The sequence below is a fragment of the Scyliorhinus canicula genome, chromosome 5, assembly GCF_902713615.1.
Source record: "Scyliorhinus canicula chromosome 5, sScyCan1.1, whole genome shotgun sequence".
In the NCBI taxonomy this organism is placed as follows: domain Eukaryota; kingdom Metazoa; phylum Chordata; class Chondrichthyes; order Carcharhiniformes; family Scyliorhinidae; genus Scyliorhinus; species Scyliorhinus canicula.
Genome location: NC_052150.1, coordinates 120,052,125 through 120,066,740, shown reverse-complemented (window position 1 = coordinate 120,066,740; position 14,616 = coordinate 120,052,125). Strand labels below are relative to the sequence as shown.

General features: G+C 41.0%; 1 protein-coding gene across 1 annotated transcript in view; it reads left to right on the top strand.

Annotated features, from left to right (window-relative positions):
- casd1 (CAS1 domain containing 1) overlaps positions 1 to 14,616 on the top strand; it is a 154,626-nt gene that overhangs the window by 81,348 nt on the left and 58,662 nt on the right. Inside the window, exons 5-8 of the mRNA XM_038797559.1 lie at positions 317 to 379; positions 9,441 to 9,485; positions 9,580 to 9,703; positions 9,810 to 10,024. Of these exons, the coding sequence (XP_038653487.1) occupies positions 317 to 379; positions 9,441 to 9,485; positions 9,580 to 9,703; positions 9,810 to 10,024 (447 nt within the window). The remainder of the gene's footprint in view (positions 1 to 316; positions 380 to 9,440; positions 9,486 to 9,579; positions 9,704 to 9,809; positions 10,025 to 14,616) is intronic.

Below are 14,616 nucleotides of genomic sequence, written 5' to 3'. Positions count from 1 at the left end.
GGATGAGAGATAAACACAGGATTAAGCTTGGCTGTGATAATCCTCAGTTTACCAGTTTTTGTCTTTATTGGTGATTTATTAATCTCGATGTGCTGCATCTTTGCTTCTATACAGGATTACGGGGATAGGGTAGAGACGTGGGCTTGAGTAGGGTGCACTTTGTAAGGGCCGGTGCAGACTCGATGGGCCAAATGGCCTCCTTCTGCACTGTAAATTCTATGATAATTCTATGATAACCTCATCAACTGTCCAAACAAGTTAAGAGATTAGAAACCTCTGCTTTTGCTCAGAATTTTCACTTTGTTTCCAACGACAGGATTTTTTGTGGTACCCAGAAGTTAACAACTCCATGAGGAATTGTTTTAAAGCCTGGACTGAGGTTTGTACAAACATCTTTTTTTCCAATATTGGGAAAACTCCTGGGATAATTGACAAATTTAAAAATGATTAAAATGGTCAATTATTATGGGAAATAGGCAGGTAAATTTAAGAAGATTGCTGAAAAGGCACACATGTCACCAAAGCTTTGATTTTCATTCATCAGGACAAATGCAAAAATGCCAAAGTTCAAACAATCACAGTTTTAATCACAAGAGAAAGGACGCTGATTGGTTGGCAAGGATTTTACTGGATTTTGGGTCCTGGGTGGTTGATGAGGGGTGGAAATAGTATAATAATTAATTAAAACTTAAAAGCTGGACTGATTTCTCTACTGACCCAGACTCAGCTTGGGTGGGGAAGGAAAGGGATGAGGGGCGGACCAGATTGGCTTCCACGTCGTTAATCCCAACGGGAAATAAATAAGACGGAACCCAATGAGCAGAGATCAGCGCCTTGTGGCGCAAATATGTAGCATACCAGAAGTCCCTTTTCACTGCCAACACATCACACAAATAAATCTTTTAAATTTAAAAATAAAGGGCGGCATGGTGGCGCATTGGTTAGCACTGCTGCCTCACGGCACTGAGGACCTGGGTTCGATCGCGTTCCTGAGTCACTGTCTGTGTGGAGTTTGCACATCTTCCCTGTGTCTGCGTGGGTTTCACCCCCACAACCCAAAGATGTGCAGGGTAGGTGGATTCGCCGTGCTTAATTGCCTTTGAATTGGAAAATAATTGGGTAATCTAAATTGATGAAAAAAAATGTAATTAAATTTAAAAATAAACAGTAAAAGAACGAAAATAATCTCGCTTGGGGACATAGATGGAATCCTATAAGTCGACCCTTTGTCAATAAAAGATAGTGGACAAGAAGAAAGAAAGAAAAAGAAAATCACTTATTGTCACAAGAAGGCTTCAAATGAAGTTACTGTGAAAAGCCCCTAGTCACCACATTCCAGCACCTGTTCAGGGCGGCTGGTACGGGAATTGAACCGTGCTGCTGGCCTGCCTTGGTCTGCTTTCAAAGCCAGCGATTTAGCCCTGTGCTAAACCAGCCCCTAATGGAATACCTGATGGAGATTGTACAGTAGCCTCAAAAGGGGAGTGTTGACAGTTGCAAATGTAGCCAGTTTTTGGTTCCTTCTGGATTTGCCATAAAGAGGTCCAGTATCTGAAATTTTTTTTTTTTAAAGCACAAGGTGTAAACATATTCCATCTGTTTGCAAAGCACTGGTCCCTGCAAATGAATATATTTTTGTAGGTTTCCACAAGAAACATGTTTTTGATGGAATGAGCCCTATCCTGTGCATATTTATGTTCCATGGATGATATGTTTGTAATCTGAACTGGCAGCCTTGTGTAAAGATTTCCTAATGTTCTCCATTCCATGCTTCAATTTGTTTCTGAGGTGGAGTAGCCTCCCTTTCCTCGATGTGCTTGTGGAGAAATCCACTAATGGCTTTTCCATTATTGTCTACCGTGAGCCTACTTTCACTGGTCAACATGCACATTGCGATTCATATAGCTCCACAGATTTTTGAGATTGATCTTAACAGCAATCTTGTAAATCAGGCCCTAGCCATTTCCTTATCTTGCATGTACTGCTGAAATCCAGCAGGGTAATGACTATCCTGAGCAGATCATTGTTTGCTGTGCATCATGCAAATTCGCCAGTGGAACAAAGTTAGTATTCGCAGACCTGAAAATTGCCCAGTCTTTTGTGGAAGTATTTCAAAACTTTGAACAACACTTTAAGTAAGTTGTTTCATGCTACTTGTATGGTATTTTCCAAGAATAGGATGCTGCCATCAGTCCAAAAAGATATTTTACCTACCACACAAATGACCAACTTTGTGTATAAATTTCAATGTCCATGTGATGCCAGGTGCGTAGGTCACACATTCCAGTGATTGGCTAATGGAATCAAGTGATATGTTCCTCTGGCGGTTGATAATAGACGGGGTGTAGACTGTATTCCACTTGCCCAAGCTTGCAAAACCCAAAATAAAATGGCTACTGTTGAATGTGACTGCAATTGAGCAGTGCTTGTTGAACAATCCTGAATATGTCGATAGCTACAGTAATAACCAAATTAAGATATCAGTAGAGTTTATACCCTGGCTCATTTATGCATACTAGAAGTGATATACATTTGTACACAAGGACTCCTCCCTGCAAACAAAAAGAACAGAGTGAAGCCTTGTACCTTTTCTGAATTACCCGGGAGTTTGGGGAGCCTACAGTTCCCGCTGCTTTCTCCATGGCACTCCTCGGCCAATCAGAGTTGATTTGTCAAGCAATCAGCACCACTTTTCTCCTATGGTTGTTGTGATTGTTTGAAATTTGTTTGTCCTGATGAGTTAAAGATGAAAAACTTCAGCAATACATCTTTTTATTTCAGCAATATTTTAATTCTGTACTACCAAGTATCAGATTACAGATTGACTAGCTAATTAGTGTGCTGAATTTAATTTTCTAAAGACAATTTTTAATTTATTTCATTGCTGCAGTATATGACCTTTGTTGTAAAGTGAAAGCTGCACATTTACTATGCTAGCATCACAAATGAAATGTATTCACTTATAACTTATTGTTTAGCATTTACTTCTCTCTTGATCACAACATTTTCCTGTACCCCTTTACAGTTTACTTCCGTAGCCTCGCATAGCTGTTTCACAATAACATCATCTGAAATGGTTTCTCCTCCCATAGGTGCTCAGTCACCTCGGGTTGTGTTACTCCACATCCAATTCTCTCCTGTTCACTAAACCCATGTTATCTGCCAGTTTTATATCTGCAAACATTGAACCGTTTTCCACTTTGTCTGCTGACTATGCCTGATTCCGTCAAGTTTAACTCCAAAGCTGTTGCTATGTTATTAGATGTCGTCAAATCCAAAATATTTGCAAGTTCAAAGCAATTTTCAATTGTCCTGGCCTGCAGCTAAATACTTATGGTTCCGATTCATTGATTGTCCAGATACCTGCTTAAGTGCAACTCAGTGATTTGCTACCTCGGTATTTTAGTTTGACGTGAAACTGAACTTTCAATCATTTTATCTGATCTTGTAGCAGGGCTGTTGCAATATCTCAAGGTGGGAACCCCACCCTGTACGCTCTACTGCTCAGACGTTAATCCATTCCTTCATTTTAGGGTTTTTTTAAATGTCCTAATCAACTTTTCTGTGTCCAGTTTGATATTAAATTGGGTTAAGTCTTGTGCATAAATCACACATTTCCACTTTACTGTCCAAATTTCCTGTGTCCCAGCAAATAGATTTCAAGATGTTTGTCCACCTTTTCAAATTCCTCCAGCTTTTCAAATTCCTCCAGAACATTGACTCTCATCATATTTGGGAAACTTTGTCCAGCCCAATGTCTCATCCTATGCTTCACTGGAAATTACTTTACTGGAATCTCCACTCCAAACTCCTTCACTTCCTATTGTGTATCTGCCCTTCTCTCTCCTGTAAAACTCTGAAATGTTTTTTGTGAGAAATTTGGACCATTGAATCCACAGGTGAAATTTTACAGTCCTCCGCCCACTCGTTTGAAGGAGGAGAGGCTCATAAAATGCAGCGCATGGTCAGCACACTGCTTATTTCTCTGCCCACCCTACCTGAATCCTTTGACAAAGAGTCATGCAGACTCTAAACATTAGCTTTCTTCTCTCTCCAGAGATGCTATCAGACCTGCTGAGATTGTCCAGTATTTTATGTTTTTGTTTCCGATTTATCCGCAGTAAATTGCTGTCACCAACCTGAATCCCATATTACGACTGAGAAAATGGAGATGTCTGGCAGTCCATCCACCTTTTGGGCCTATTGCGACCCTTAATTAATTTCCCCCCCCCCATCCCGCCTCTATGTTACCCGTGGCAGGGATGCCTAATGCCAGGTAGGTATCCTGGCAGTTTTTACTGCGCAGGCTGGTCTTGGGCGATGGGACTAAGGGGAGAACTCCTATGGCGATCCCTTGTGCCCTTCAGAAGCAACTCCCAACAAGGCCATATCCCCACTATCGATAGTCCTCCACTCGGCCCCTCAACCCTTCCCTGTAGTCCCATTGACAGGACTGTTAAGAACAAAAGGACACTGATATTAAGTGAAAGGCAAAAGAACAAATTGTGACATGATGAAATACTTTTTTTATAATGCAGTAAGTGGTTAGGAACTGGAGTGCCACACAAACCTAATTCTGTTGGGACTACAATTGGCTGACAGCTCGTGAAGGCAGAAGTCACAACTGTCGGCAGTTAACTCTCAGTAAAGCAGTCCCTGTCAACTGTTCTGAAAGATCCTGCCCATAGAATGCTTACAGCCCTGAAGGAGGCCATTTAACCCATTGTATCCATGCTAGCAGTCTGCTGGAGTAAATCCCATTCCTACTCTTTCCCCATAATTCTGCAGGCGCATTCTCTTCAGGTGCATGACTAACCCCCATCAAGACTGTGACTTGAAATCATAGTCTGTACATTCCAGTTCCTAACCACTCAAACATTATTAAAAAAGTATGACACCACGTGGAAGTATTTGCAGACAGGAACAAACAACTGGCAATTTGATATTTGTGTGGATGGACATGCCTTTGCCTGTGCATGCTGCTCTTCTACAGATATCTGTCATGTATGAGCTTTATTCAGAACCTTCCATTACTCGAACTTGGAAAGCCGTAAATTACCTAGCAGCAAAGAAAGCAGCTGGAAACGACAGAACATAAACAGTATATAAATAAAATTTTTTAAAATAAAATAAAAATAAAATAAATAAAAATAAAAGTGCAAGTAATCCAGTGTGGAAAACCCCACCTACTTCCATAACTCCATGAAAACCACCACCTCTGCTGGAGAGAAGGCTCTGTTGCAGAGGATATGCATGACACAACCATCACATTATACAAGAACAAAAGGGATTGCAGCAACTACTAGGGCATCTCACTCCTCAGTGTCACTTGAAAGCTTTTTAAAGAGACTCTTTCGACTAACCAACAGAATATACCCAGAAGCACAATCTGGTTTCAGAGCAGGTTGATGCATAATCGACATTATTATCTTTACCTTCAGCTTCAGGCGAATTGCAGAGAACAACAAATGCCACTCTACCTTGCTTTTGTTGCTTTCACATTTGACACCATGAATAAGATGGGCCTCTATCAGACACTAGGGGATGTATGCTGCCCTCTCAAGCTTTGGAGTCTCATATGTTCCTTCCATAATACGCACGGCACCATTCTGTTTTATCTCTGCCTCTCACAGTTTGGGGATTAATAACTGGGTGAAACAGGCTGCGTTTTAGCCCTTTCTCTGTTTTATGTGTTTTTCTCTGCCCTCCTCGGCGTACTTTCCCCTGCTGACATGAAAAGAGTGTACTTCCACACACTGTTCAAGACTGAAAGCTGAGGTATATCCTGATCAGAGAGCTTCTGTCTGTTTATGTGCTGCACTGTAGCTCAAACAGAAGACCAGCTCCAAAGACTCATATTCTTCCTCATTTACAACGTTAAGAAAACTGTGGTTATGGGACAGAGTATTGTGCATGCCTGGGATCAGATGCAACAACACCCCACAGTAATCAGTCAGCAAATCCTGCTACCTTGGTGGCAGAAAACCTGTCTGTTGTTGAAGAGCTCAGCACACGTATTGGAAAGACAGCCAACGACTTTGGCTGACTACAAAATGAGCCACAAGATCAAAATGCTTATCTACAAGGCCTGTATCCTGAACACATAGCTGTGTGGCAGTGAAGCCTGGGCAACTTGCATCCACCAAGAAAAAGGCTCAATAATGTCTCCGGTTTCTATGATGCATTCCCAACATCACTTGGGAAGACAAAGTTACCAGTGAAGCATGCCTGTCTGGGGAAACCATGGTGAGCATGCTGGTGCTAATCAAGCAAAGTAAGGCTTTGCTTCTTGAGGCATGTGTTCAGGATGGGAGATGGTCACATCCCCATTGTTATATACGTGGAAGTAGCCCATGCCAAGACACCAGTTGGGTTCAACAAAGCCCTGATTCGTGAATGCTATCAAGAGACATGAAAGCCCTTAACATGATCACGCCAGGCAGAAAGCTCGAGCTGATGATTGAAGCAAGAGATAACACCAGCTATGGGCTGTAATTCGCCACCATGATCACATGTGGTTTCAGAAGCTCCAGAGTATCTGCCAGCCCTAGCTGTAAGCAGAGATAATCCAGCACTTTCAATAAAGGAAAACAAAGGAGAGACTTTCCAGAATTGGTTTGTTCAGCCATCAAAAAATTGTAGCAGATGATCTCATCTGTCTGCCAAAATTCTGAGGCTACATTCCCATCATCTCTCGCAGATGGAAGCGACCAATTGATTTCTTCAAGAATTATCACTGAATTTCTAACCTACCAGAGTGACTGTTATGGAGTCCAAATGTAACTTCAATATTCACAAGTAAACCTCTTCCTAGTATTGAAATCACCATTCCTGGTCATGCAACATTAATATCAGTGGAATATTTGGGGAGATTATTATTTTGCCTTTAGTTAGATAACTTGATAATGTGCTGTTTGCGTGCCTGATAATTTTAAAGGAATCTAAAACTGAACCACTTCAACTGTATGTACACATTTATCAAAATATGTACATAACTGTGGATGTAATTTTCAGTTTAGAGTCCTCATCAGTGTTCTAAATATATGTACATGTAGCAATGGGCAAGCAAGCCATATGTGTGATCAAGAAACGTCGTAAATTGAGGTGCAGTAGTATATAATTCTTTAAGGACAAAATGGATTGAAATAGGAACTGATGCATCTTGGGAGCATTTAATACATCATACCAACCACAACAAATAGTCATAATGTCATTTTGTGAATCTGCTTATTTCCAGCCCACCTCCATGAATTAAAATTTTCAATGTGCCCTTCCAGCCTTTTTTTAATAAACTTTTCTTCCTGATTTTAAACAAACCACCAAGTACACATTTTCCCCCACATATTATTTTCTGTGGCGTTGTATGTTACTTCATGGAAATCTTCGAGTTTCGGGCTTAATATTTCCATTCTTGCACTACTTCGAGTTTATTGATTAAAATTTTATTCTAGTAGACTAAATAAATGAAGCTCCTCAGTTTGACCGGTCTGTCTTTTACAGTATTTATTTATGATGAATTTTATTACTAGAGTAGCCACACATTCAGGCATTTAATAATCTGTTTTATGACAAAATATATATTTTCTGAATCATAGAATTTACAGTGCAGGAGGGGGCATTTCGGCCCATCGAGTCTGCACTGGCCTTGGAAAGACCACTCAACTTAAGCCCACACTTCCATCCTATCTCCTTAACCCCATCTAACATTTTCTGACACTAATGGCAATTTAGCATGGCCAATCCGCCTAACCTGCACATCTTTGGACTGTGCATCAATAACTATATTTGTCGCTCATGGTACAAAAGTGTCCAAGTTAAGAATATTCCAACGGTCCGCATTATAAGTTCTTCAAGAGTTGGCTTTCAGAGTGGACTTATTAGAAACTTGGGTGATTTGATCAAATGGAAAATAAAAAGTAAGAATAATAGTCAATATGTAAACCTAACCTCCAAATGTATTTTTTCATACGGGCTCATATACACGTGCGCACTAGAAAATGTGCCATTTGGAAGATTTTTCTTTCTTTCTATTTCTTTAAATGCTATTCCTAAATGAAGTTGATTTTAATTTTTATGTATATAGTTTTGTGTGTGTGTTTGTCTGTGTATAGATATGTTTATATGAAGCACTGGTTATGGTAAAGGGTGTTCACACATCTTGGAATTGAGAATGGTCTTCTGTTGTGGATAATCTTGAACCTGTATTTAGTTGGTGTGGTTGGGATAGTATAAATGTCTCTAATCTATTTTACATGGGAGGCCTAGCCTGGATAACGTTGTAAACATGCCAACTTTCCCACTGCTGATAGATAATACTGCATCTGGCAGCTCCAGTCTTCCCGCACTGCTCAGTTAAGGGGGGATCTTGGATGTGGTATTGATCAGCTCTTATAGTATGAAGTACTTCTGGCAATTAATTGGGCTGCTAAATTCATCTTTAATTAGTTTGAAAAGATTTCCAATCATAGGGATTGACAACACAATCTTCAGGAAAGTATTACATCCTCAAAAGGATTTCCAATCACCGGGATTGACTGCATAATCTTTGGGAAAGCATGGCATCCTCAGGTTGCATAGGTTGTTCCAATTGTAGCAAACTCTGGCATCCAAAATAACAGAAGCTGATTTCCCTCCCAACTTTGTTCCATACTCCAGTAAGTGTCCCTGAACTGTGTAGCAGTCTGATCTATCTCTAGAGTTAGATCTGAAGCCACTCTACTCTGAAAGAGTGGTGAGGGAGCATTTAAATGTACCACTGACAAACGAGTCTGGTGAATCGGGCAGCAAGACAGCCAGTGATGGTGAGAAGCTCATGAGTGCTCATTTTTGGCACTAAGTGCTTTAGAATACGGACCGCAATCTTGCTTACATGGTCGTTGAGGAACACCCCACCACTCATGCCCAAAATGACACTTGGCAATGTTTCCATTCAATCGCACCCTGTATCTCTTTGTTATGTATTGATTTCCTCTTTTCTAAGATTTATTCATTAATCCTTCTGCCTGTGTAGGATATGCAAAACATCGTATACTTCCACAGCTCAAATGCATTCAGCTTATCACTGGACTTTTTACTTGTACTCAAACATTTGCTCATGTATTGGTTGTTGAAAACAACAGATTACTTTTCCTATGTGCCCAGAAACCAACAAATGTATTTCTACCTAGCTGTTCTCAGTTATGTTAATATACAGAAAGGTGAAAAGGATATTAGTCCCTTATTTTCTTCTTTAGTTACCTTCTCCAAGTTAATTTAGCATATTTAAGAAGATTAGATCATGTTTCTTAGTGTTTCCTTTATTGTCATGCTGTTTCCTTGTATAGCTATGTACTAAGAACCATCTTTATGACTTAATATCACAGTAATTTTCCTATCTTGTACTGACATATGAATGTCTGCTTACATGACTACAGAAATGTAACTATTGTTTTTCTTTACAGGCTGCCCAACTAAAACCCCATCTTATTGTGGTGGGAGCTGCTACGGTAATTTAACTTTCTTTAAGTTGGGTTGTAGAATATTTCGCAGATTTCTTACATTTGTTTGCAATGCAAAACTGATACGTTTGTTTGCTTACAGTGGTCAATTAAGATACATAATGGGAGTATGGAAGCCCTCACACAGTATAAAATCAATCTTACATCAATTACGCCTCTTCTGGAGAAGTTAGCAGAAACTAATGACATTTATTGGGTTCTTCAAGGTAAATCCTCAATTTCCATATTTTATTATACTATAAACTTTGGATGTTCTCTAGGTTACCTTAAATTTTAATTTGACTTGTAAAAGTAACTTTTTATTTTTCTTAGATCCAGTATATGAGGATTTGTTGAGTGAGAACAGAAAGATGATCACTAATCAGAGGATTGGTTTATACAACGATGTGACTTTGAGCATTTTGAACAGCAGTGCCAGAAATATGGCAGCCAAGGTCAAGATCCTCAGGGCTTCCAAATTAATTGCAGAAGAAACCATTGCAGGATCCTTAGATGGCTTGCATTTACCTGAAACCACGAGAGACATTGTAGGTATCTTATAACAATAAGTATGAAAACATTCAAGTTTCTTTACTACTTGCAATCATGTAAACATGCTATATGCATCTAGTGTTGGTTCCTCCTTCACGCACCTGTAGGTGGAAAATCTAATGAGCAAATGCTGAGTAAAATTACATTTTGAAAAAATAGGTGTCATTTTTTTGTATATGACAACACAAAATCTGTTGGCCAGTTTGTCTCAATTTTGTAACTTTAATGTAACTTCAATAAGCACAGGTATAGGCAAAGCAGAATAATAGGTATAACAGTTGATATTTCTTATGCTGGAACAGATATTTAATTGTTATAAATAAAAAGGAAATTACCCAAAATATTCTCTTGGAAAAACAAAGGTAGCCAATGACCCAAATGGAAAAGAGACGGGTGAGTGAAGGTGTTCTGTATTCCATCTGGTATTACTTACTAGGTCTGGTGAATGATCAAATCTGAAACATTACCTGTTTCACTCTCCCTAGATGCTGCCAAACCTGCTGGCGTTTCCAACATGTTCTGTTTTTAGTTCAGAATAGGAGCCTGCCAGTGGAATGGCCTGTGCTCGAAGGAACTGAAGAGGTAGGGAAGGAAAGATCATGGAGCTGAGGAAGATGGAGAGATTGCATGTCAGGCTGAAGTTTGGGGGATTGAGTAGGACTGCAGATTGGACTGGAAAGCGAGGGAAGAGGTTGTGGCCATTCATGGCAAATTATTCTTGGAACAGAAGAAGCACTCCTGTTTCTCCTGGTCCACAAGCAGCACTGGAAATGCACTTGCCTGAAGGATCCAGAAGTTTTCACCACCCTTCATCTACTGGGATTTCAGTGCCCTGGGAAATGTGGCCTTCAATGATTAAAACTACCTGAAAGACTGACTTGCTTTTTGAGGCAGGATGAGGGGTTGAAGTTATAATCTGATCAGTGGTGATCTTACTGAATTGCATATAATTGTAGAGGGGGTTTTCTGCATTTAAGAGTTAAATTGGGGTTCTTTGAGTACAAGATGTCAATTGAACAGTGTTTAGACAATGTTGCTTATATTTTGTTTTTAAACAGTAAGTCTTAAAACTTGAAATCTTGTTATCTTTCCAGTCAACCACTGGTAATTCAAATATCGTTTTACAAGCTATTGGTCTCTATGCGGATTGTGACATCTATTATGGAGCACTTTATTGAAAGCCTTGAGTAAATCCAGATAAATTACAATTTGTTTTTCTGGGGTCTACTCTCTGTTACCTTATCAAAAAATTCAAAGATGTGCAGGTTAGGTGGATTGGCCATGCTAAATTGCCCGTAGTGTCCCAAAAAAAAGTAAGGTTAAGGGGGGGTTGTTGGGTTACGGGTATAGGGTGGATACGTGGGTTTGAGTAGGGTGATCATTGCTCGGCACAACATCGAGGGCCGAAGGGCCTGTTCTGTGCTGTACTGTTCTATGTTCTATGTTCTATTTGGTCAAACAAGATTTTTTTTCCTTTTTGAATCCATACCTATTATTCTAAATGTTCTGCTATTCTCTCCTTTAGTAGAAATTCCATTATTAATTTTACCTTTGATGTTTACTTCTATTTCCTTGGTCATGCTTTGTCTCCCTCCTTAAATATAGGAATTTAATTAGTTATCCGCCAGCGCTTTCACACTATACCATATTCTAACAAATTAATTTTTTTAAATTAATTTTTATTTTTTCCAATTAAGAGGCTATTTAGTGTGGCCAATCCAGCTACCCTGCACATCTTTTGGTTGTGGGGGTGAAATCCACGCAAACACAGGGAGAATATGCAAACTCCACAAGGATAGTGACCCAGAGCCGGGATCGAACCTGAAACCTTGGTGCCGTGAGACAGCAATGCTAACCACTGCGCCAACGTGCTGCCTACAAATTATTAAACACGTGTATCTCTTTGCCGGATTCTTTAAAATAAGTGGATGCAATCCTTCTGGACTGGAGCTTTATCATCTTTGAGTTTATTTACTTTATTTAGTGCATCCCTTTTTTTATTTTAAGTGCACTTATCTCACTGTCCATTTCCACCATTCAGTGTCCTGTCAACCTGTTATCGCTCTGGTAATTACTAAAGCAAAATAGTTTTTGAAAACATTTCTGCCATCTCTGACATTATCTATGTTACTTTTCTGTTCCTTAAAATGGTCCTATTCCCATTACACCCTTGCATTTTTATTGATGTGCCTGTAAAATATTTTACTATTTTGATTTACATACCTTGATAACTTATTTTCATAATTCATCTTCCCCTTCTTGATTATCTTTTGATAATCTAATTTCTTTGTATTCTCTCTTATGCACTCCTCTGCTGTCTGGGTATATGTATGCCTCTTTCTTAATCCTCAACTATTCTCATGTCTTCATTCATCCTTGGAATCCCACTAATGTCCAGCTTCTTTTAGCAAAATATATTTCCACTGCATTCTGTTCGCGAACAGCTCCTCAGACATGGTCACAAACACTCCCCACATTTTCTCAAACCCCTCTGCAGAGCCCCTTAACTCATATTTTATCTTCTCCAACCGCAGGAAGTCATGCAGGTCACCCAACCAAACTGTAACCCCTGGTGGCAATGCCGACTGCCACTCCAGTAACATTTGCCACTGTGCAATCAGAGAGGCCAAGGTCACGACATCGGCCTTCCTCCCCTCCATGAGTTCCGGCTTCTCTGAAACCCCAAATATCGCAACCAACCTCCTCCTCCGCTATCCTGGCTAAGACCGCGAACATTCCTGCCCAGAATCTTCCCAATTTTTCGTAACCCCAAAACACGTGTGCGGGATTCGCTGGCCCCCGCTCACACCTCTCTCACTCCTCTGCTACCCCCTGAAAGAACCCACTCATTCTCGCCCGAGTCATACGCACCCTGTGTACCACCTTAAACTGTATCAGACTCATCCTTGCACAGGAGGAAGTCCCGTTTACCCTATGCAGTGCCTCACTCCATACTCCCCAATTGATCTCCCCTCCCAACTTCCCTTCCCATTTCTCCTTAATCTTCACCACCCGCTCGCCTCCCTGCTCCCCCAGCCACTTGTATGTATCCCCAATTCTTCCCTCCCTTTCCACATCTGGAAGCAGCAGTTGCTCCAGCAGGATTTATCCCGGCAACCTAGGGAACCCCCTCCAGAACTTTCACGCAAAGTTCCTAATCTGCCGATACCTGAACTCACTCCCCCTTGGCAGCTCTACCCTCTCCTTTAACTCCTCAAGACTGGTGAATGCTTCCTCCAAATACAGTTCCCTCACGTTGGCCAGCCCCACTTCCCTCCACCTCCTGTATACAATATCCATCTCTTCTCTCTTTCCCCCCCCCCCCCACCCCCCGGCTCACTAACATTTAACGTCCCAGGATCTATTCTCAGCCCCTCAAAGTCAGCTTTCCTCCTGTCTGTTAACTTGATTTCCATCATTGTTATGTTCTTCTCTTTCATGATCTTAAAGCGTATTATTATTGGGTCACTATACCCAATTTTGTTATCTTCTCTGGTTCATTCTCCATTATTAGATCCAATGGTGAATCTCCCCTTGTTGGACTGCTTACTTGTTTGGTCAGAAAGGAGTCTTGTACACATTGAAGGAACTCTGTTGCTTTATCCGCTTTCCCCATCTATCCTGTCCGATTAATGTTGGTGTTGTTGAATCCCCAATACCCCACGTTTATTCTGTGGTGAGAATTCCCCAGGAGTTGGTTAAGGCTAATACTTTTGCAAATCCAATCACAAGTCAGTACTCCTACTTCCGGCTTACAAACAGCAACTCAAGCTAGTCAAGGAAACAGTGCAGTACTGGTCCAAGGCATCAGAGGATATCCTGTGGACTGGTCCATATTCAAGCTGCGGCAGCTAACCTGGACAGGTATGTAACCACTGTCACAGACTTCATCAATAAGTATGTCGAGGACTACCAAAGAAGACAATACACGTGTTTCCCAATCGGAAACCCTGACTTAACCAAAGGGTTCACTCCCTGCTGAAGTCCCAGACGCAGGGGTTCACGTCTGATGACCCTGACCTATATACGAAATCCAAGTACGACGTACGAATAGCCATCGGGGACGCCAAAAGACAATACCAGACCAAATTAGAGTCCCAGGCCAATGACACAAATCCACGACCTCTATGGCAGAGCTTACACGAGATAACGGGCTACAAAGCAAGGCCAGGCAGAATCTCTGATGCTGGAGCATCCCTCACCCTCACCGATTAACTGAACGGGTTCAATGCACGCTTTGAATAGTCAGCCAATACGTCAGTGCCAACAGCCCTGGACACAGCCATACCCAATATTACAGCCTCAGAAGGAAGAGCTGCCTTCTTGAAAGTGAACCCGCGGAAAGCAACAGGCCCCGACAGAGTCCTGGGCGAGCACTCCGATCCTGAGCAGACTAACTGGCGAGTGTATTCGCCGACATCTTCAACACCTCACTTCTCCGCTCTGAGTTTCCTACCTCCTTCAAGAAGGCCACCATAATACCAGTACCAAAGAAGAACAAGGTAATGAGCCTCAATATCTACCGACCGGTGGCCCTGACATCTGTTATCATGAAATGCTTCAAGCGGCTAGTCATGAGACAGATCAA